The 23,413-nt window shown below is 33.5% G+C and overlaps 2 protein-coding genes across 9 annotated transcripts in view; one reads left to right on the plus strand and one right to left on the minus strand.

Moving 5' to 3' along the window:
* Nucleotides 1–23,413, plus strand: part of LOC142347951 (von Willebrand factor A domain-containing protein 3A-like) — a 708,547-nt gene that overhangs the window by 213,226 nt on the left and 471,908 nt on the right. The gene's annotated exons all lie outside the window — the stretch shown is intronic.
* The window catches only part of LOC142348807 (gamma-aminobutyric acid receptor subunit pi-like), a 74,674-nt gene continuing 55,679 nt past the window's right edge, over nucleotides 4,419–23,413 (minus strand). For 7 of the 8 annotated variants that reach the window (XM_075400325.1, XM_075400324.1, XM_075400323.1 and 4 more), the window contains 5 exons: nucleotides 16,323–16,390; nucleotides 15,762–15,954; nucleotides 13,787–13,928; nucleotides 6,822–6,842; nucleotides 4,419–4,833 (listed from right to left, as the gene is read on the minus strand). In XM_075400325.1, the coding sequence (XP_075256440.1) occupies nucleotides 4,652–4,833; nucleotides 6,822–6,842; nucleotides 13,787–13,928; nucleotides 15,762–15,954; nucleotides 16,323–16,390 (606 nt within the window). In that variant the 3' untranslated portion in view covers nucleotides 4,419–4,651. The remainder of the gene's footprint in view (nucleotides 4,834–6,821; nucleotides 6,843–13,786; nucleotides 13,929–15,761; nucleotides 15,955–16,322; nucleotides 16,391–23,413) is intronic. The other variant, XM_075400326.1, reaches the window with a different exon arrangement.

Consider the following 23,413-nt stretch of genomic DNA (forward strand, 5'->3'; position numbering starts at 1 on the left):
GCAAAAAATGCAAACTAAGATTTTTATCTTTTTTAGTGATCACCTTAATATTGAATTGATTGGGGGACATCGCTTTCGTGCATAATTTTTCGTGCAATATTTGCCTGTGTTTGTCGTTCTTTTTGTAGTCGTATGACATATCCTGGATAATGAAAGGCCTCAGTCGCTCTCTATTGAGGTATAAAAGACTCTCTCAATGATTTCATTTGATGCGTAATGTTTCTAATCAGTTCGAATTTAATACTTTTTTACAAAAAGCAATGGTTAAATAAATATTTGCCGTTGTTGCTCATTTCGAGTCGACTTGTTGCCAAGTCGCATTGAGGAAAAGTCCCCTTATTTTGTTCCAAAAAGTACCGTTTAATCTTCTTAGTATAAATTTAATCTGGTGCCCTTTTGATTTGGTTATTAGTGGTTTTCAAAAAATGGACAAGGAGTTTTGGTTTTAATTAATTTTTGTAACTATTTGATTTTTATTGCCGTCTTTTCTGGTAGTCATATTATGGTAGCCACAGGTCTCATAGACCCTCTAGAGTAGATTGTTTAATTCTTTTTGTAGTTTGTTGATCGATATGTTGATATGTTAATTTTTGTTATCTCTTCCGCATTTGGTAGACAATTAAGTGAAAAATGTAGATGAGCGGGGTCGGAACTTAATGTGCGAACGCACAGTAACGAGCCTCCTTGCATAGTTTTTGTATTCAAAGTTTAGAATTTGAACCTCTCATAACTTCTCGCATCCTTTTTTCTCCTCATTTTGCGAACAGTATCTTGATCCCACCGGAAAATTACCCACCCCCCCTTCATTTTGAGAGACCTTGTGTCAATGAGCAGATCTCTCATCATCTTCATCAAACTTCAGCTGTGCCTATCTGCAATCCCGTTCTTTTGTGTTGTCTCTTTGCATTCTGTTGTTGCATGGTCAAATCCTATAGGTTGCTTTCGTCTGAATAATACGTCTGAAACTATTCTAATAGCAACTCCTTTTTGTCTCTGTATATCAGATCTTCCTCCGGCATCCCCTCTCTAAGAAAAAACGGTTTCAGACAAGTGAGCGCTTCAATATTAACCACAAGGTACACCAAAACAAACTCGTAACACCAATCTTAAAACACCGCGCAAAAAGGCAACACTGATGGCGACTCTACTTTTAAATGTACCCTCATATCTTTGAATACCCCTTTCTGGCTAGCCCTACCTAGATCTCTGCTACTCTCAAAACTGTAGTCTCAGTGATCTTGGACTCTACTCAAAAATTGCATATTTCTCTGAGTTCCCCTACTGTTTCTGATGCATTTGTGATCACATTACCTTCCAAAGCCTCTTTCAATCACATAGGGACCTCTCAATTCAACTTTATGACCACCAATTGAATGAAACGAAAACCAAGAACTTATCAAAATTTGTCATTATATGGTTTCTGAAAGTGCTTTACAACAGTATGCCTACCTTCGAACTGGATAACAGCCACCTGGTACCCATCACTTAAAGTCAAAATAATTATAGTCAAAGTCAAAACCACAATCATACCAGAAACAAAGTCAGAACCAAAGTCAGAACCAAAGTCAGAACCAAAGTCAGAACCAAAGTCGGAACCAAAGTCGGAACCAAAGTCAGAACCAAAGTCAGAACCAAAGTCAGAACCAAAGTCAGAAACAAAGTCAGAACCAAAGTCAGAAACAAAGTCAGAACCAAAGTCAGAACCAAAGTCAGAAACAAAGTCAGAACCAAAGTCGGAACCAAAGTCGGAACCAAAGTCAGAACCAAAGTCAGAACCAAAGTCAGAACCAAAGTCAGAAACAAAGTCAGAACCAAAGTCAGAAACAAAGTCAGAACCAAAGTCAGAACCAAAGTCAGAAACAAAGTCAGAAACAAAGTCAGAACCAAAGTCAGAAACAAAGTCAGAACCAAAGTCAGAAACAAAGTCAGAACCAAAGTCAGAAACAAAGTCAGAACCAAAGTCAGAAACAAAGTCAGAACCAAAGTCAGAAACAAAGTCAGAACCACCACGCTGACTCATAATGACTCATACGTTAATCCCCTTCAATTTTTTCCTGCAAGCCCTGTCTATTTGTTTTTCTCATCCAATTTGCTGCATTACATTCTCTCTTTTCTTCAGCTGTAGTCCATGGTAAAGTGCCAGGGTGTGCCTCGCAGCAATTTGTTATCTTTGGTCCCTTCATGCGGTCCATTCATTTCTGGTGCTACTTATGCACTCTGGCTCCCAACACTTTGAGCTTTGCTCTCGTGGAACTTCCGCAGCCTCTTACCCTTGTTACATTCTGTGAAGTTTGTTGTACATTATAAGGAACTAAACTTCTAAATTGAAGCATAGTAAGCGTACTACTAATGCCAATTAGTTTTCTTTGTACTGAATCGTGAAAACCTAAACGGACATTGGCTTAAAAATTTAATAGTTAAAAAAGACTCAATGTTTATCTAAAATAGTAAAAACTCTGATCTCAAATCTTGCTTGGTAAGGTTTTTTAATAATACGTTATAAAACTATATTAAGTATGCGGTACTTCAACAAAACCTTCTCGCTCTCGCTCTCTCTCTCTCTCTCTCTCTCTCTCTCTCTCTCTCTCTCTCTCTCAGAATAGCGAAGGAGTAAAAACAACTCTTTCTTCCACTTTTTTCCTTTATGTTCAGCAGACTGTCTTAAATACTAGATGTAATACTTTTGAAGTAAGGCATTGGTTTGTACATTCTTGACTAATACTTCACTAATTTAAAAAATTTTACCCTATTTTCTTTTCGAATCGTAAAACGGAAACGGATGATAATGCCGCCTCTTCGAGTCGTAGAAAAGACAGTGGTCAAAAAGTAGACATTTGATTAACCGATGCTGGCTATTAAAATTGTGATTTCTGTGCGAAACACAGCCGATTCCACTTTAGCATAATTTTAGAACGGTTTTTCCATTCAACTTTCGATACTCAAATTTATGGTCAATTTTGTCATAAAAATTACAAATTAAGGTAAGAGTTGCAATTAAGTTGCAAATTAATAGCAACCGTTGTAAAATGTAAGCATCTGCATAAATTAGCTCTTTTGTTGTCAAATAATTATCAAAAGCTTATTTGCAAATTTAATAATTTTTTTTACAAAGTTTGGAAACCACAAAGCAAGTTTTTGCAATTAAACTTGACCTTATAAATACTCTACCTGACTGTTTTCTTGTCAACCCCACGCGACGTGGGACCTCTCCGGTGTAAAAAAAAATAGTCTAACGACGATTTATTTATATAATTTTTTATGTCAATTTTTGATGTAATCACAACATCAAATCAAAGTAAAATCAGAAAAAATTTACAGGTAAGGGATATAACATATTATCATTGTAAATTCAACTACATTTATCACATGAAAAGCTGACACATTGCCGGATTCCTTTTAATTTTCGTTTCGGAATCAAGCCATCATAGAAAAAAAATCTGCAGATTTCAGCATCAACAATATTTTATAATACGTTATTCTCGCAGAGAAAAAATCTTGCAAGACAAAGTTATTCGTGTAATAATCTTTAAAGTTCTCGCAAGATCTTGGTACGTTAACTTTTGACTTCTACTCGGATCATAACGCCGTAAATTATAATTGGCCTTACATGGGTGTTGTACCCATAAAATGCAGCAGCTAAGCGCTAAGCGAGGGCACCCAAAAGCAAAGAAAATATATTTTTTTAAAAAGTAAAAAAAAAATTTTTGAAGGTGATTCATCAAAATATAATGATATAAGTTTGATATCACTGATGCCTAAGTGGGTTTCGGGTACCAATAACAAACTGTCCATTTAGATGGAAGAAGATGTACAGTTTACATAGATATTAGGACATGAAATAGAACTACCAACGCACGATTTATTTCATGAACTATCTGAGTTGGAAATTTTCAGTTCTTCCATTTTCAAGGTTCCACAATTTCAGAGCAATGCTATGAAAACTTTTGAGCTCAATTTTTGAACAAAAATTTAGCACGTTTCACGACTTTTCTTACTTAAATTGTTGAAAATTTCTTTCATCCGATTGCAGCTGTCTTTATGTCACCATGTTTCGTTTTTAAATTAAAGTAATTTTTTATGTCTGTTTACTAGTAAACAAGCATAAAATTAAACACCCTGGAATGAAACAAAATGATGTGACATAAAACTGTTGTAAACTTATGTAAGAAAAGACGTGAAACGTACTGAATTTTCTTCCTAGTGTCCGGTTAAACTGTACAGATTTTAACAACAAAATGGACAGCTTGTTCCTGGGACCCGAAACCCAATTAGACTTCAGTGATATCAAACTTGTATCATTTTATTTTGATGTAAATCACTTGAAGTTTGTTATAATTGCCATCAAAATCCATTTTCCTATTAAAAATTAAAAATTAGCTCTTTTCCGTTTAGGAGCCCTCAATTAGCGCTTAGTGGCTGCATTTTATGGGTACAACACCCATGCAAAGCCCATTGTAATTCACGGTGTTATGATCCGAGTCGAAAGCAAAAGTTAACCTTGCAAGATCTTGCAAGAATCTTAAAGATTCTTACACGACTAACTTTGTCATGGAAGACATAGCGTAATGTATGGAGGTTAGTAACGGAAATGATCCAAAACAATTTTAAGAAAACTGCGGCAACATCTCAATTTGGGTCGTTTTAATTTTTATCAAGATGCCCTTGGGGCCTGTCTCAAATATCCATAATAACCCCAATATATAAGTTCAAAAACAAGGAATAGTGATGGGAAAGCGTATCTGGAACAGAGTTCTATCCTGGATGCTGTCAACTTCCTGGACGATGAAAACTGTTTAGGAGTTGGTAATGTGGACTGCATCATTTTGTACTCGTCTGAAACAGTGTCAACAAATGAAAAACAAACAGTTTAAAAAAACAACAGACACCGTAAACATCTCTTGTGTTGTAATGGAGGATTAGTTATCATAAGACTCCAATGTATGAAGAAACTGTAACAGAAGTTCCATCTATACAAAATTTTCAATCATAGAGCTGTGATTTATGACAAAGTTGTGATTTTACCATTATTTCACAACATTCTTGATTTATGAGAAGTCTAAGCAGAAATTATGCAAATGAGGCTATGGATGAAATGTTGGTAAAACTTCAACTTTATAATAAATTATAGTTTTATGACGAACACTTCTCCAAAAGAATCTTTACAATGTGAAATTCTACGGTTAAAACTTCAGTTAGAGCTGAGGGTTTGAATTAATGGTATAATTTTGTACTCTATAATTAGATGCTATGTCATGCCAAATTTTGCAATTTTTTTTCAAGTATTCTAGTATCAGTAGGAAAAAAATAGTTATAAAAATGTCTTTCTATCAACAATTTTTAGTTTACAGAAGTACATATAGATGATTCAGCAGTTTTGTGATTTCATATATCATGTTCACAAGAACAATTAAGTCTTCGAATTAGGTCTGCAGTCATCACAAATAATATTTGGGATAAAAAATTTAGGCGGCTAATTACATGTTCAATGTTGAGGAAGTAAGTTTAATTTATACATACTCGTGACAAAATTTATGAATACTCGTGACAAAATGTAACTATTTACACGAAATATATAAATTATTTCCTTTTTTGCGTAACTATATTCCATCGTTAGAAATTGTATATGAATCGTGAAAACTGGGGACAGAGTTTTGTCACTCAATTCTACAATAACGCAAAACATGTTGAAATTCGGACATTAGCCAAGTAACAACCCCAAAAATGTTGTTTCCAAACATCACTTTCAGTACCAACTTAAGCGGGCGAAAAAGTCAATTACTCGATTGGTTCATTTTTCACACTAATGAAAACAAACTATTTCATTACTATGAGAGAACTTCTAAGAATCCGAACTCGCTGGACCTTATTGTGGCTATCCAATGGAAGCACAGTGACCACGTTATCACTAACGCTCCTGTTTACGGTGTATACTTTGATTGTTCTGAAATTAGCTTGAAAAATACTGAAAATACTGAATACTGGAAACAGTTTTCACACTATAGTCAGTTCAAAGAGTGGTTGCAAAAAATGATGGTTGCAAAAAATGATTTCTGGAGCATATCGGGCGTAAATTTGTTGGGAGAAACAGCCCATTCCGAACAAAACAGAGCGTACGGAGAAGTCGGATGGAAGTCAAGTTTACAAAAACAGAAAAGAGATATATTGACAGAACAAGAGATTTAAAAAAATCCACTCTTTAAAGATGTATATAGCAAGATATCGACGATTATACAAATTCCAGATTATCTACCTGTAAATTCGAATTGCTAATAAAACGCACATATAATTTAACATTCTAGATTTTTCCCCCTTTCAGTACAAATGATTTATTTTACCTTAGCTCTTAAAAATTTTTTACATTATTTTATAACTAAAGCAGTCAGGTAATTCTGACTTGCTTATACTTTACGGTAAATTACCCTAATTTACTCTAAATGTACACGAGCTTAAAAATCAAGTTTGCGTAACCTTCACTAACAGCTTACGTTTACGGTAACTTTTTAACTTAACTTTTTACGTATTGTCAACTAAAATTAACTATACAGTAGAGCTTGATCAGAAATAATGCACGTTCAAAAAATACCCGACTAATAATATAAATCGGAGAGAGAAGTAAGCTTTTAAATAATGTGCATTTCTTTAATGAATTTTACTTATCATTTAACTTGTGTAGTGATTTATGATCTTGATGAGAGAGAGGGTGCAGTTAAACTTTTTCAATCACCAGATTTATAATAAAGAATATCAAACCAAGAAAATGGTGTCAAGACTCGTGCATATATTTTGCAGAGGACGAGTGTGAGTTAGAGTGAGTAATATACCTGGGAATCTGGCGGTGGCTTCTGAAAATCAACACAGGTGCACGTTTATTAAGTATAGGTTATGTGACTCTTCTTCAAGTCACAGAGAACTTCTGCTGTTTATCAAGAACTTCGAAGCGGTTCCAGATGTTTATCGAGAACCTCATTTCGAAAGTTGATGGAATTCGACTTCTGGCTATGTAAAAATGATATAGCCATGATATAGCCATACCAGGATTTTCTGGTATTTTGAATTCTGGCACTGCAAACTTATGGCATTTTGAAACTTGCAGATGCGTGCTTGAAATAAAACTAATGACGAATGAGGAAAAATAATGAAGAATGAGTTGTTTTTCTAAACAAAAATCAGTTTCTTTCCAATTTTAGCCTACCAACATTGCCCCTAGCACACCACCATCCCTCAATATATTTGGGCTAGAACCTAAATAGCCACCGCAACATCATCATCATCGTTTTATTGCTCTATTAAGCTGTCATTTAATTAAGATTTCACTAACTAAAACACTTCACTTTTTAAGATGCATTCGCCTCGTTATAAATAACAGTTTTTAATATTGTTTTTCGAAGCTATATCATATGCCGCTATAGGTGAACCATCCGGTTTGAGAAAACATAGCCGGCAGATTGCCAAAAAATAGCCGGGATAGACTCTTGTGGCGTTACATGAATTGAAGCAACTATAGAAATAAAATAGACAGATCGACCACCAGTCCTTTAATAGACCACTAGACTTTTCGGGTTAGCTTCGGACTGTCATTTTTATGAGACACATAAGCTCTATAAGGAGAGAGCCCTAAAAGGGCTTTTTTGAAATTAGGATCTTTTCCGTTTGTGCCCCCTCAGCTGAGTGGGCGCATATGATTTGCACCCCTAAAGGCACGAGTAATATTTGGGGGGGGGGGGGGAGGGACACAAAGGGAAAAGATCCCAAAATTAAAAATCAAAAACTCAAGACTAATATTCAAGATTTAGGGCATATGTTTGGCACTACTTAGATACACACTATTGACCTTTAATAAGTAAATGTTCATAAAAATTAAAGTTTCATAAGTAAGCTCAGAAGTCATTTCTTTGATTGAGGTAAGTCATTGAAAAAGTCAATTCTAAGAAGTCACTGGTGAAACAAAACAAAAATCTGTTAGACGAAGTAAAAAAAATTAGGGGCGCTATAAAGCCGCCTATAATTGAGAACAGGGCTATTAAAAAAACAACTTTGATTTAGGGTTTAGGAATAGGATTATCAACAAACCATTTTAAAGAGCAACAAAATTACCAGCAACCAACCCAGACTTGAGTCTCAGAGCATTTCAGCGCTGAACCAGCATATTTCAAGTGTAAACACTAAATTCAGTTCTGAAACATTGCATCTCGAGAATATTTTAATTTTCTTTATGTGCAGTTCTTTTTCATTATGATTATATTGAGGTACTGGAGTTAGCTCAGGCTAAACTTATCTATCCTGTACAGTCTGAAAAATATTTCTACCCCAAAATTTATTCTGTATACTTTTGTAGCTTATAACTGGTAATTACTATTGTAGTATAAACACTATTTATACAAAAGCTAGTTTGTAGGCAATTTAGCTCAAAGCTATAAAAGCTATAAAAGCCAAAAATCCCATTTAGCTTAGTGGTGAATACTTGTAACGCAAATTAAACCTTACAAGTAACCATGCGGAAGGTCGAATTGCATAGAAATCAAACGTGTTGGCGGGAGTTAAGCTGAGCATATCACTTTTCATGTAGTAATTTTTACTCAAAATCAAGACTGGCCCGTATAAATTGGGACATGAACAGAGTACTGGCCATCCTAAAAAACAAAATGTCTCTATACTGGTTCAGCGCTAATGTATTTTGCCACCAAACTCCGGGAAGTCCTGTGCGATTATTTACATCAATTTCAATAAATTTCATCCATATCGAGCAAAGAGAAGAAATCTCTTAGCATTGAAAGTAGATCTCTTATTATTATCTTCTCAACCAAGATATGCTGGACTACCAAAATGACTGATATTCGCCTAGTTCTGTTTGATGATGCTATTTACAGCCACCGACCTCACAATAAATGGGTTTGGAAAATCAGATAAAAATGAATTTGAAAAATTTAAAAACGGTTTTAAAAATCGTCTTACTTTTGCTGCGTGTGAAAACCAATAGCAGTAAAAAGAATTTTTGTCAAAAACCGTTTTCTCACTCAATTTTAAAATTCGAGAGTGGAAAAACTTTACTCCAAAAAAACAGCTCGCTTTTTTGCTCCGATTACTGCTTCAGCGTGACCAAAACTATTACTTCAATTTAACTTCAAATATCGTAAAAATGTGTTAAGAGATGGTTAAAAAACAGCACCTTAATTCCATTCAAATTCTTTGAATTCTAATGAAAAGGCTTTGTTAACAAAATTAAGACTCAAAAAAGATTCTGTTTGCAAGCTCCTGTGATTATGGTGAAAGTATTTAAAAAATCATCAATTTTTTCCACATGAAATGCAAAAAAAAAATTTTATTTTACGGAAGAGATGCCAAAATTAATATTCGAAATCGAAAACTCAAAACTCTAATATTCAAGAATTAGGGCATATGTTTGGCACTACTTAGATACACACTATTGGCCTTTAATAAGTAAATGTTCATAAAATTTAAAGTCTCATAAGTGAGCTCAGAAGTCATTTCTTTGATTGAGGTAAGTAATTGAAAAAGTCAATTCCAAGAAGTCACTGGTAAGAGAAAGTAAATATCTGTTAGACGAAGTAAAAAAGTTAGGGGCGCTATATAGCCGCCTATAATTGTGGACATGGCTATTAAAAAAAAACAACTTTGATTTAGGGTTTAGGAATAGGATTATCAACAAACCATTTTAAAGAGCAACAAAATTACCAGCAACCAACCCAGACTTGAGTCTCAGAGCATTTCAGCGCTGAACCAGCATATTTCAAGTGTAAACACTAAATTCAGTTCTGAAACATTGCATCTCGAGAATATTTTAATTTTCTTTATGTGCAGTTCTTTTTCATTATGATTATATTGAGGTACTGGAGTTAGCTCAGGCTAAACTTATCTATCCTGTACAGTCTGAAAAATATTTCTACCCCAAAATTTATTCTGTATACTTTTGTAGCTTATAACTGGTAATTGCTATAGTAGTATAAACACTATTTATACAAAAGCTAGTTTGTAGGCAATTTAGCTCAAAGCTATAAAAGCTATAAAAGCCAAAAATCCCATTTAGCTTAGTGGTGAATACTTGTAACGCAAATTAAACGTTACAAGTAACCATGCGGAAGGTCGAATTGCATAGAAATCAAACGTTGTTGGCGGGAGTTAAGCTGAGCATATCATATTTCATGTAGTAATTTTTACTCAAAAATCAAGAGTGGCCCGTGTAAATTGGGACATAAACAGAATACTGGCCATCCTAAAAAACAGAATGTCTCTATAATGGTTCAGCGCTAATGTATTTTGCCACCAAACTCCGGGAAGTCCTGTGCGATTATTTACATCAATTTCAATAAATTTCATCCTTATCGAGCAAAGAGAAGAAATCTCTTAGCATTGAAAGTAGATCTCTTATTATTATCTTCTCAACCAAGATATGCTGGACTACCAAAATGACTGATATTCGCCTAGTTCTGTTTGATGATGCTATTTACAGCCATCGACCTCACAATAAATGGGTTTGGAAAATCAGATAAAAATGAATTTGAAAAATTTAAAAACGGTTTTAAAAATCGTCTTACTTTTGCTGCGTGTGAAAACCAATAGCAGTAAAAAGAATTTTTGTCAAAAACCGTTTTCTCACTCAATTTTAAAATTCGAGAGTGGAAAAACTTTACTCCAAAAAAACAGCTCGCTTTTTTGCTCCGATTAATGCTTCAGCGTGACCAAAACTATTACTTCAATTTAACTTCAAATATCGTAAAAATGTGTTAAGAGATGTTTAAAAAACAGCACCTTAATTCCATTCAAATTCTTTGAATTCTAATGAAAAGGCTTGGTAAACAAAATTAAGACTCAAAAAAGATTCTGTTTGCAAGCTCCTGTGATTATGGTGAAAGTATTTAAAAAATCATCAATTTTTTCCACATGAAATGCAAAAAAAAAAATTTATTTTACGGAAGAGATGCCAAAATTAATATTCGAAATCAAAAACTCAAAGCTCTAATATTCAAGAATTAGGGCATATGTTTGGCACTACTTAGATACACACTATTGGCCTTTAATAAGTAAATGTTCATAAAATTTAAAGTCTCATAAGTGAGCTCAGAAGTCATTTCTTTGATTGAGGTAAGTAATTGAAAAAGTCAATTCCAAGAAGTCACTGGTAAGAGAAAGTAAATATCTGTTAGACGAAGTAAAAAAGTTAGGGGCGCTATAATAGCCGCCTATAATTGTGGACATGGCTATTAAAAAAAAAACAATTCTGATTTAGGGTTTAGGAATAGGATTATCAACAAACCATTTTAAAGAGCAACAATATTACCAGCAATCAACCCGGATATGAGTCTCAGATCATTTAAGCGCTGAACCAGCACATTTCAAGTGTAAACACTTAATTCAGTTCTGAAACATTGCATCGCGAGAATTTTTTCATTTTCTTTTTGTGCAGTTCTTTTTCATTATGATTATATTGTGGTACTGGAGTTAGCTCAGGCTAAACTTATCTATCTTGTACAGTCTGAAAAATAATGCTACCCCAAAATTTATTCTATATACTTTTGTAAATTATAACTGGTAATTACTATAGTAGTATAAACACTATTTATACAAAAGCTAGTTTGTAGGCAATTTAACTCAAAGCTATAAAAGCTATAAAAGCCACAAAGCCCATTTAGTATTGTGGTGAATACTTGTAACGCAAATCAAAACGTTACAAGTAACCATGCGGAAGGTCGAATTGCATAGAAATCAAACGTTGTTGGCGGGAGTTAAGCTGAGCATATCACTTTTCATGTAGTAATTTTTACTCAAAATCAAGACTGGCCCGTATAAATTGAGACATGAACAGAGTACTGGCCATCCTAAAAAACAAAATGTCTCTATACTGGTTCAGCGCTAATGTATTTTGCCACCAAACTCCGGGAAGTCCTGTGCGATTATTTACATCAATTTCAATAAATTTCATCCATATCGAGCAAAGAGAAGAAATCTCTTAGCATTGAAAGTAGATCTCTTATTATTATCTTCTAACCAAGATATGCTGGACTACCAAAATGACTGATATTCGCCTAGTTCTATTTGATGATGCTATTTACAGCCACCGACCTCAAAATTATTGGGTTTGGAAAATCAGATAAAAATGAACTTAAAAAATATAAAAACGGTTTTAAAAATCGTCTTACTTTTGCTGCGTGTGAAAACCAATAACAGTAAAAAGAATTTTTGTCGAAAACAGTTTTCTCACTCAACTTTAAAATTCGAGAATGTAAAAACTTTACTCCAAAAAAACAGCTTGCTAATTTTAATGAAAAGGCTTTGTAAAAAAATCAAGACTCAAAAGAGATTCTGTTTGCAAGCTCCTGTGATTATGGTGAAAGTATTAAAAAAATAATCAATTTTTTCCACATGAAACGCAAAAAATTTTTTACTTACCTGGTGAGCATTAAAAGTCCTGATTGTGAAAAAGAACCAAAAATAACCGAATTCATGAAAAAAAAGATTTTGAAGTTATCATTTTTTGTTGTTGATGTTGCTCCAAACTTTTTATTCGAGAAAAATTCATAACTTTCATGCAGTAGTTGTAGATAATTTAATCTTGGTTAAATGAAGAACTCGCCAACCACAAAATTGAAGCAGTTCTTAGTTTTAACGCTACTATGCGGTTTCTTTACCAATTTTTAGACTATGATCCAAACTTAGTTGTCCTCTCATACTTCGCTGTTTTTCATTTTCATTGGCGATCATTATCTTGATGCCAATATGTAACATAAACTTGAAAAGATTCTAAATTTTGTTTAATAAGTTTTCAGGGAGGTGTGTGTAGCAAATGACAATAAATTTATTGGAGACGAAACCAGCTCTTTAGGAAATGCGCTACAGCCTCTAACGACAAATATTTTCCAGGGAGCCAAATTTTACCTTCCACTTATTTGACTCGATATTTAATTTACGGAAGTGAACTTGATCATAAATTAGAGCAACCTGTGATTTATTTCACTCAGTCTGTTGTTTTCAAATAAAAAGTTTGTTGTTTTCTCCGGCCAATATGTTATGTTCTTTAGACAAACCTAACTAATAGGCACAAAAATACTCTGAGCATTTTGTTTAAGATTATAAACAATTCAATAAATGAAAATTCATAAGTGGTCATTTATTTGCCAACTATTATCGCAGAAATTAACCGCAAAAATCATTACCGGAGATTTGCGAAATATGCTTCTTCAAAGACCAAAATATCTATTCTGCGCGTTTCCTGTTATTAAAGTTTTTAGACAACACAAAGTCTATACATTGCGCTGCAAAACAAACCCGAAACCAAGCAAATTTGCATGATGTTGGGTTTTTTCACGGCCCATTTTTCAGGACCAGAGTAATAAGCGAGCGTGAAAAACAATGACAGTAAGGCAAACCTAGTTCAAATTTCAGAAAGTTTGGAATTATCCATCAGAAATCAAAGAAAGCCTAATTAATTTTTAATTACACAAAAATTCTCCAATATATTAATTGCGGATTAAAAAAAGCAAATTGCTGATTTGAACGTACTGTAGCAGATGAAAATCTAGAATGTGTATTCTGCATTATTCTCCGCCAATCACAGACTGAGAAGACTCCATTCACTTTTAAATAGTGTGTGTGCCCTCGTAGGCAACTTTATGTTTATCAGGAAATAAAAGTTCACACACAAACAAAAACTTTTTCTGGTTAACTCATATCCAAAATTCAGTCACAAATTTTTGACGTGAACGGTTTCTTTAACGATTACTAACATTGTCGATAGATGGATGACTTTCACATTATAACAATGTAAAGTTACCTAGTACTGATAAAGCTTGTGATGATATAGCAGTTGGGCTCTCGTTTGTTGATATTCTTCTGGGAGTGTGAAGAGAGAAGGACTCGTGCAGTTCACTCACTAGCTCTGCCTCCCTCTTACTCTGCAGGGATTCCATGTACGCCTGTCCAAAACAAAAACAGTTACCAACGAACCTTGATACTTTTTGTCATGATTTCTTGGCCGGGGAAGCAATGCCACTTTTTAGAAAGCTCTTGTTAGTCAATCTTTTCCATTTTTGATCCCATAACCTATTGGTAGACATCTAATTTCTTGAAACAAGTGAAATGATTGCACATGAAAAGTTTACACATATCTTAACGTTTTCATACTAAGAATTTCAACAAGAAACTTTCAAAATATTTTACATTTCGTTTCACATTGCGTTAGGGTAAAAAAGAATTGAAAGCGTCCCTTCGTTCACATATAAATTTCTTTTAAAAGAAAAAATTGGTAATGATATCAAACACAGTTTTATGAGCTATTCTACAATGATCCAGACTTTTTTTTCAAAGAAAATTCTACCGATTGTCGGTAATGGAAATTTTAAAAATAATCGGTACATTTTTTAAGAAGTTTAGAAGTAATCAAGAAGATTATAAAAATTTGAGGAAAAATTCATTTATTCATTGCTCAATCCGCAGTGAGATGTGAATTGAGGAAACATCAATTGGTGGATCGAAACAGCATTGAGATACCACCTGTTAAAAACCACCTACCCAGGTGGTTTTTAACACATTCAATAGATTTGAACAAATTTTCAGCTATCAAGCTTGATCAAAGCTTTGCACGCCATCTACAGCGGCACCTGAAAAATTTCCACTATCCGGTAATCTTTCTCTCCCGGTATATCACGCAATAGATTTTTTTAATTTAAATTCAGATGGTAGACTATACAGAGTACTTTATACGGAGTATTAAGTTTAATCAATTTACCACCTTTCATCAAATATTGCCTGGCTTTTTTATATATTAATATTTTATTAACGAATTAATATAATTTTAATATATAAAAAGCCAGGCAATATTTGATGAAATCTATTGCGTGATATACCGTGAGAGAAAGATTACCGGTAAGTGGAAATTTTTCTGGAAAAGATGTTTTTTTCTGAACAATTCATAATTTCGGCATTACAAAGTTCTGGATATGACGCTGGTATTGGTTAATATCACTTACTTACAGGGATTGAATGGCCTGCTTCAACTTGATAGGCGCGTTGTTTGCCCAATTCTGATATGTTTTAACATGCAAGCATGATAGCAATGTAAAAAGTCACAATGGAGTCAACAAAATCTTGCAGAAGAATTCCAAGTTTGTCAAAAAAATGCCAAAAATTTGCCAATAAAAAATATTTTGCAAGGTTTACCAAATTACCTTTATCAAAGGTGAACAGAATTTTAAAAAAAATTTACAATGAATATAAAAAAATTTAATCGAAATTTAATTGAAAGTTTTTGAAATTTCGGAATATGTTGAAAATTCAGAAAAAAATGGAAAACAATTTTAGAAAATAATGGAATTTGATATCTCTGTGATGCCACTTAACTCAACTCGCAAACCTTAACTAATGGAGCAGCTTCTGAAAATATCTCGAAATTTCTACTAGACTCTACAATATACATTGTTTTACTCACACTTCGCATAATGACGCAAAAAAGTCTTCAAGATCCTACAAGATAACCCTCTTCTTGCAAAGACCTTATGCTGCCAATCGTCTTAAATCCATGTATCATAACCGTCTAAATCTAACGTACATCAAAAATCCTGCAACGTTTTTATAAGACAATTCTCGCAGTGCAAGATCAAGCGTGAAAACTGTTTTGTTAAGATGTTGCAAAATAACGACGTCGGGTTCGACTAGGGTTAACAAAGAGGCTGTAGCTTTATCCCAAAGAAAAATGGTTACTTGATCATGAAAACAGTAAAAGATGAAGTTGATAAGACTCCTTGTATTACCTGTGCTTTTTCTTTCCTGTTCTTTATTTCAGCCTTCTCCTGTTTCTCTAACATGGCTAGGTATATGACAGTGGCGAACTCGAACAGTCCTCCGAACACGAACAGGAAACAGATCCCGAAGTAAACGTCCAGGGCCTTAATCGTGGACACATTGGGCAGTTCTGCATTTGTTGACCCAATTAAGGTGATGAGACTAAAAGGTATTTAATTAATTAAAGTTTGTGTCTCATTTGAGTTAGCCTTGCATTGAAATATTGGCAAAAAATGGGGTTGTTTTCTACTGATGCATATTTCCGTAATCTTGAAGCATCAAATTTCCTCGAAGCCATAAATTTTCAAGACTGGCGGTACTATTTTCAACATTTTGAGTTCGGAGAAGGCTTGGTCGCACAATAAACCTGGGCTAGGTCGCATCGAGGTCTGATCGGAGGGCAGATCTGGAATGGGGACTAATGAGGGGGCAAAAGCTGGAAAAGATCCGCAATGATGCACCTTTCACAAATCAAGTGCGGCCAGTTTGATTCATTTGGAAGCTAGTAAAAGTGACAGAATGTGTATAACCTTAGCACAGTTGTGATAGAGAGACAAGCTCGTCCTGGAATTCCATCTCTGTTGATCCAGAAAGCAACCTGCAACAGAAATGTGAGTAATTAAAATTTTACAAAAATTTAATTCAGTCCAAAATTTGATTACAAAATTATTACAAAAATTTGATTTAGTCAGTCTTTGACAAACGCGTAGACTAAAATAACAATCTTTGGTGCAACGGTAGCATGCCTGACCGAGTATCTGGAGATAGGAGGTTCGAATCCTGTAAGTTGTACTTCTTTCGCGGCACATTGAGTTAGCTATTGCCACCATTGCGTTGTTACAAAAATAGAGTCGGTTTAGCCTAGTACCTCGTGCCATTATCAAAGAACAAAAATATTTTAGATTATGCAAGATTATGGCACAATGTTGCAAAGCGATGCATCTGATTTTAAGAAGTTACAAGATAATTTTTTTTTCAATTAAACTAGCAGGCCCGCAAACGCATCACAAGAAAATCATTTAAAAGAAGAGATAGAAGGTTAAAAAATCATATTTTTGCATCACCTGGGGCTGGAACCTATGCCCATCCTTCAAAAGCAATAGGTATTACGTTTCGTTACCGATGTGTTTGGTTTGTGTAAATTACCCTATGTGCCAACAATTTTTTGTCCCACCACGCTTTCTGCTTTACCATTTTGCATATTTAAGGAGCGCTAAGATTGTACAGATAACGATATTCTACATGGTGGCATAGTGTAACTCATGTTCTACGTTAGGCTGCATGTTTAAGGAGCGTTTATAACATGCGATGATACGGAGCTTAAACAAGCGAAAGAGAAAAGAGAGAAGAAATAAACGAAAGAGATAAGACAGAGGAAAGAGAGAAAACGAACGCAGAACAAAAAGAGAACAGGAAAGAGATTAAAAGAGAGAAAAGGAGAGAAAAAATAGAAAACAAACAGAACAAAAGAGAAAAGACAGAGAAACAAAACACAAAAAAGACATATGAAAAGGGGAAAAGAGAAAAAGAAACGAAAAAAATAAATTCAAGACAGAAAAGAAAAAGAGAAAAGAAAGACTAAAGAGAGAAAAGAAATGAAACAAAAGACAGAAATGAAAGAAAAGAAAAACAAAAAAGAGAAAAGCAAAAGAGAAAATAGATAAAAGCGAGAGAAAAGGAGAGACGACAGAGAAAAAGAACTGCAGAAAAAGAACAGGAAAAAAGAAATAGAAAAACAAAAAAGAGAAAAGACACAGAGAAAAGAATAACAGAAAAAAGCGAAAAAAGCAAGGAAAAGAAAAGAGAGAAGAAAGAGAAAATAGGAGAGAAAAAAACAGGAAAAAGCCAGAAAAGAAATGATACAGAGAAAAGAGAAAGAAACGAAAGAAAGAAGAAAGAAAGCAAAAGGAAGGCAGAGGAAAAAGAAGACAAAAGAAAAAGAGAAAAAAGAAACAAAAAAAGCAGAAGAACAGAAAAAAAGAGGAAAGAAAGAGAGAGACGAGAGAGACGCAAACGACAGAGAGAAAAGCAAAACAGAAAACAGAGGGAGAAAAGATAGAGAAGAAAGGCAGAAAAGAAAAAGGAACGAACGAGAAAGGAAAAACAGAAAGGAAAGAGGAAAGAACAAAAACCTAAAGAAAAAACGAAAGAGAGGAACCAAAGAGAGGAACAAAAGAGAGAACAATCAGAAAGAAATGCAAAAAAGAAGAGAAGAGAAAAAGAAAAGAATGAAAACAATGAGAAGGCGAAACAAAAAAGAGAAAGGCAGAAAAAAGAACAGAAAAAAGAGAAAAGAAACGAAAGAGAAAAGTAAGGAAGAGAAAAGATCGGAAAAGACAGAGGGAAAAATGAGAAGATAGAAACAAAAAACACAAAAGTGAAAAGCAAGGGAGAGAAGAAAGACAGGAAAGAAAGAGAAAAGCAAGAGATAAAAAGAAAAAGAGAAAAGAAAGCGAAAAGGAGAGAAACTAAATAGAAAAGAGACTGAAAAGAAAGACCGAAAGGAAAAAGAAAAACAGGAGAGAAAAGGAAAGAAAAGAGACAGAAAACAAAAGGCAGACAAATGAAAAAGAAAATACAAAAATGAAGAGAAACGAAGAAATGAAAGCGAAAACCAATTCAGAAAAGAAAAAAAGAGAAAAGCAGGAGAAAATTGAAAGGAAAGACAAGAAAAAGAAAGGCAGAAAAGAAAGAGATAGAGTGAAAAAAGGAAACAATAAAAAAAGAAAGGCTTAAAAGAACAAAAAAAGAAAGAAAGAGGGAAAATAGGGACAGAAACGAAGGACAGAAAAGAAAGTGAAAAGCAAGACAGAATAGAGAGAAAACAAAGAAGGGCAGAAAAGAAAGAGAAAAGCAAGAGATAAAGAAAAACAGAAGGGAAAGAGAAAATAACAAAAAACCTAAAGAAAAACTGAAAACCTAAAAGAGGAACGAAAGAGAAGAATGTGAGAGAAAATTAAAAAACAAAAAGAAAAACAAAGAAAGTGAAAAAAGGAGAAAGTAAACAAACAAAAGAGAAGAAAGGCAGCAAAAGAAGAAAGGCAGAAAAGCAAAAACAAAAATAGCACAAAATAAAGAGAAAAGAAACAGAAGAGCAAAAATGAAAGACATGAAAGAGAAAAACAAGAGAGAAAACAAAGAGAAAAGAATGAGCAAAGAAGAAGATAAAAAGATAGACGAAAAAGAAAGAGAAAGCGAAAAGAAGAGAAAAAGAGAGAAAAAAGACAGTAAATACAGAAAAGCAGCAAAACAAAATAAAACAAAAAAATAAAGAGTAGAAAAACGAAAACAGCAAATCTGAACAGAAGAGAACAGAAAGAAGAAAAAGAAAAGCAAGAGAGAAAGGCAGAGACAAAAGACAGAAAAGAAAGAGAAAACCAAACGATACAGAGAAAATAGACAGAAAAAAAGATAGAGAAAGAAGAAAGAGAAAAGAAAGAAAAGGCAGAAGAAACTCAGAACAGAAAGAGAAAAGCAAGAAAACGAAAAACGGAAAGCAAAGCAAAAAGAATGAAAAACTGAAGCAAAAAAACGAAAGAGAAGAAAAAAGAGAAGGATTGGAAAGAAAGGCAAAAAATATTTAAGAAAAAGAATAGAAGAAAACGAAAAAGACAAAGAAACGAAAGAGAGACGAAATGCAGAAAAAAAAGAACAGAAAACAAAAAACAAAACAGAAAAGAAAAGAAGAGAAAAGAAAGAGATAAAGAGAAAGACAGAAAGGAAAGAGAAAAGAGAGCGAAAAGAAAGAAAAAAGCAAAAAAGAGAGACAGAAGAGAAAGAGAGGAACAAGAGAGAGGCGAGAAAAAAGACAGAAAAAAAAACAGAAAAGAGAGAAGACAGAAACTTTAAAAAATATAAAGAAGACAAGGAGAGAAAACAAAGCGAGAAAAGCAAATCAGAAACGAAGAAAAGAAAACAGAAGAGAAAAACAGGATACAAATGGAGAGAAACAAGACAGAAAAGAAAGAGAAAAAGAAACAATACAGAGAAAAGAGTAAGAAACGACAAAGAAGAGAAAAGCACGAAAAAAGCAGAAGGCAGAAGAAAGGAGAAAAACAGAAATGTGAGCGAGAAATGAAGAAGAAAGAGATAAAAGAAAGGCAGAAGAGAAAAAAAAGAACGGAACAAAGAGACAAAAGACAGAAAAAAAACAGAAGCAAGAGAGAAAAGCAGGAGATAAAAAAAACACAGAGAAGGAAAGAGAAAAAGGAACAACAAAGAGAAAAGAAAAAGATACGAAAGATAAAGAAGAAAGAAAAGCAGGAAAAGAAAAAGCAGAAGGCAGAAAAAAAAACACATGAGAGCGAGAAAACGCAAGAGAGATAAAAGAAAAGCAGAAGAAGCGAAAAAAGAGAACAGAAAAGAGACGAAAGACGGAAAAGAAAGAGACAAACACAGGAGAGAAAAGGAATAAACGAAAAAAGGAAAGGCAGAAAACAAGGACAGAAGAGAAAAAGAAAGACAGAAACGAAAAGCAAAAAAGAGAGAAGCGAGAGAGAAGGGAGAAAAAAGAGAAACTGAAGAGAGAAACGGGAAAAAATAACAAAAGAGGGCAAAAAGAAAGAGAAAGGCAGAAAGAAAACAGAAAAGAAAGCAAGAAAAGAAAGACGGAAGAGAAAAAGATAAAACAAAGACAAAAGAAAGAAACACAGGAAACACCGAAAAGAGAGAGAAGTAAGACAGAAAAGCAAGAGATAAGCGAAAGAGAGAAAAGATAGAAGAGGAAAGACAGAAGAAAACTGGAAAAAAAAGAATCGAATGAGAAATGAAAGAAAAAGAGGGGAGAAAAGAAAGACAAAAGAGAAAAAAGCAACAAAGAAAAGAACGAAAAAAAGAAAAGAGAAACAAAAGAGTAGCGAAAGAGGAGCGAAATAGAAAAAAGAAAGACAAAAAGAAAGACAGTCAAAAAGAGCACAAAAGAAAGAATGAAATACAGAAAAGAAAATGATAAAAAATAGAAGACAGAAAAGAAATACAGAAAAGAAAGAAAAACTAAAGAGAAAGGGGGAGAAAAAGAGCGAAAGGGACAAAGTAGATACAAAAAATGAAAAACGGAAAGAGAGAGAAGATATACAGAAAAAGACAAAACAAAGAGAAAAGTGAAAGAGAGAAAAGAGAAAAAAGCAGAAAAAAAGGAGAGAAAATAAAGAAAGAGAAAAGAAAGACAGAAAAGAAAGCCAATAGAAAAAAGACAGATAAAGGCAAAAAAAGAAAAACAGAAAGGAAAAAGATGCGAGAAACTAAAGAGAATCTGAAAAGGAACAAAGAGAAAAAAGAATGAGAAAAAAAGACAGGAAAGAAACAGACAAAAGAAAGAGAGAAAAATGACTGAAAAATAGAAAAGACAGAGAAACGAAAGAAAGAAAAGACAGACAAATGAAAAGACAGAAAAGAAAGATAAAAAAGAGAAAAGAAAGAAAAGAGAAAAATGGTAGAGAAAAAAAGCAGAAAAGAAGAACAGAAAAAAAGAGACGAAAGAGAGCAAAGAAAGAGAGAAAAGCAAGAGAGAAAAGAAAGGGAGAAAAGCAACAGAGAAAAAAGGAACGAAAACAAAACAAAAAAAGGGAAAAGAAAGACAAAACATACAGACGGGAAAACAGAAAAAAGATAGAAAAGCAAGAGAGAAGGAACGAAAAAAGAAATACAGATAGCAAAAGAAAAATGAAAGAAAAAAGAAAGACAAGAAAAAGCAACAGAGAAAAGCACGAGAAAAGAAAGAGAAGAGCAAAAAAGAAAAAGAGAAAGGAAAGAAGATGCGAGAAACTAAAGAGAAGCTGAAGAACGAGGAGCAAAGAGAAAAAAGAATAAGAAAAAGAAAGACAGAAAAGAAAGAGATAAAATAAAGAGAGAAAAAAGACTGAAAAAGAGAAAAGACAGAGAAACAAAAGAAAGAAAAAGACAAATAAAAAGACAAAAGAAAAAAAAGAAAAGAAAGAGAGAAAAGAAAGAGAAAAAAACGAAAGAGAAAAGAAAGGCAGAAAATAAGAACAGAAAAACAGAGGAAGAAGAAAAAATAAAGCCAAAAGAAAGACAGACAGACAGGAAATACAGAAGTGAGAAAAACAAGAGACAAACGCATGAGAGAAAAGAAAGAAGAGAACAGACAGACAGAAGAAAAGAAGCAACAGAGAGACGTAAACAGAAAAAAACGAGTAGAAAGAGAAAAGAAAGAAACAGAAGGGAGAAAAAGACAGAAAAGAAAGAGAAAAGCAAGAGAAAAAAGAAAGATAGAAAAGAAAAAGAGAAAAGAGCGAAAAGACGGAAATGAATATAGAAAAAAGAAAAGCCAAAGAGAGGGGGAGAAAAGAAAGAGCGAAAGAGGAAATACAGAAAAGCAGCAGAAAAAAGCACATAAGAAAGTTAAAAGCAAAAAAAAACAAAAAAAGATGCGAGAAACTAAAGAGAATCTGAAGAGGAACAACGAGAAAACAGTTTGAGAAAAAGAAAGACAGGAAAGAAACAGACAAAAAAAAGAGAAGAAAGACTGAAAAAGAGCGAAAAGACTAACGAAAGAAAGAAAAGACAAGGACAAATGAAAAGACAGAAAAGACAGACAGGAAACAGAAAGAAGAGAACAGACAGACAAAAGAAAACAGAAAAAAGCGAATAGAAAGGGAAAAAAGAAACAGAAGGGAGAAAAGCAAGAGAGAAATGAAAGTCACAAGAGAAAGCGAGAAAAGAAAGACGAAAGAGAAAAAACAGAAGAAAGAGAAGGGAAAGACAAAAAAGACAGAGAAGAGAATGAAAAGCAAGAGAGAAAAGCAAGAGATAATCAAAAGAGAGGAAAGTAAGAAGAGAATAGACAGACAGACATAACCGACAAAAAAATCCAATAGAGAGAGAAAAAAACAAGAGAAAAAAGGAAAAACAAAAAGAGAGAAACAGCAAGATAGAAAAGAAAGACAGAAAAAAGCAACAGAGAAAAGAACGACTGAAAAGAAAGAGAAAAGCAAAAGAGAAGAAAAACAGAAAGGAAAAAAGATAAGGGGAACTAAAGACAAGCGGAAGAGGTACAAAGAGAAAAGAGAATGAGAAAAAGAAAGACAGATAAAAAGAACAGAAAAGAAAGAGAGAGAATAAGAGGAAAGATAGAAAAGCAAAAGACAAAAGAGAGAAAAGAGAGAAAAGGAATACAGAAAAGAAAGAAAAGCGAAAGAGAGGGGGGAGAAAAAAAGAGCGACAGAGAAAAGTAATACCGAAAAAAACGAAAGAGAGAAATGATATACAGAAAAAGATAAAAAGACAGAAGAAAGAGAAAGGAAATCGCAACAATCATTGATGAGAAATAAAAAAAAAACGCCACGTAAAATCGTGACCGAGATGCATTTCTATCTAGGTGATTTAAATTTCTTTATCATGTTTTAGTCATTTAAATGGCTAAAAAGCGAAAGAGAGGGGGGAGAAAAAAAGAGCTACAGAGAAAATAATACCGAAAAAAACGAAAGAGAGAAATAATATACAGAAAACGATAAAAAGACAGAAGAAAGAGAAAAAAAATCGCAACAATCTTTGATGAGAAATTAAAAACGCTGCATAAAAGCTTGACCGTGTTGCATTTCTATCTAGGTGATTTAAATTTCTTTATCATTTTTTAGTCATTTAAATGGACAATTTTTCATCT

Source organism: Convolutriloba macropyga, chromosome 10 (genome assembly GCF_964194025.1).
Source record: "Convolutriloba macropyga chromosome 10, txConMacr16.3, whole genome shotgun sequence".
Lineage (NCBI taxonomy): Eukaryota > Metazoa > Xenacoelomorpha > Acoela > Convolutidae > Convolutriloba > Convolutriloba macropyga.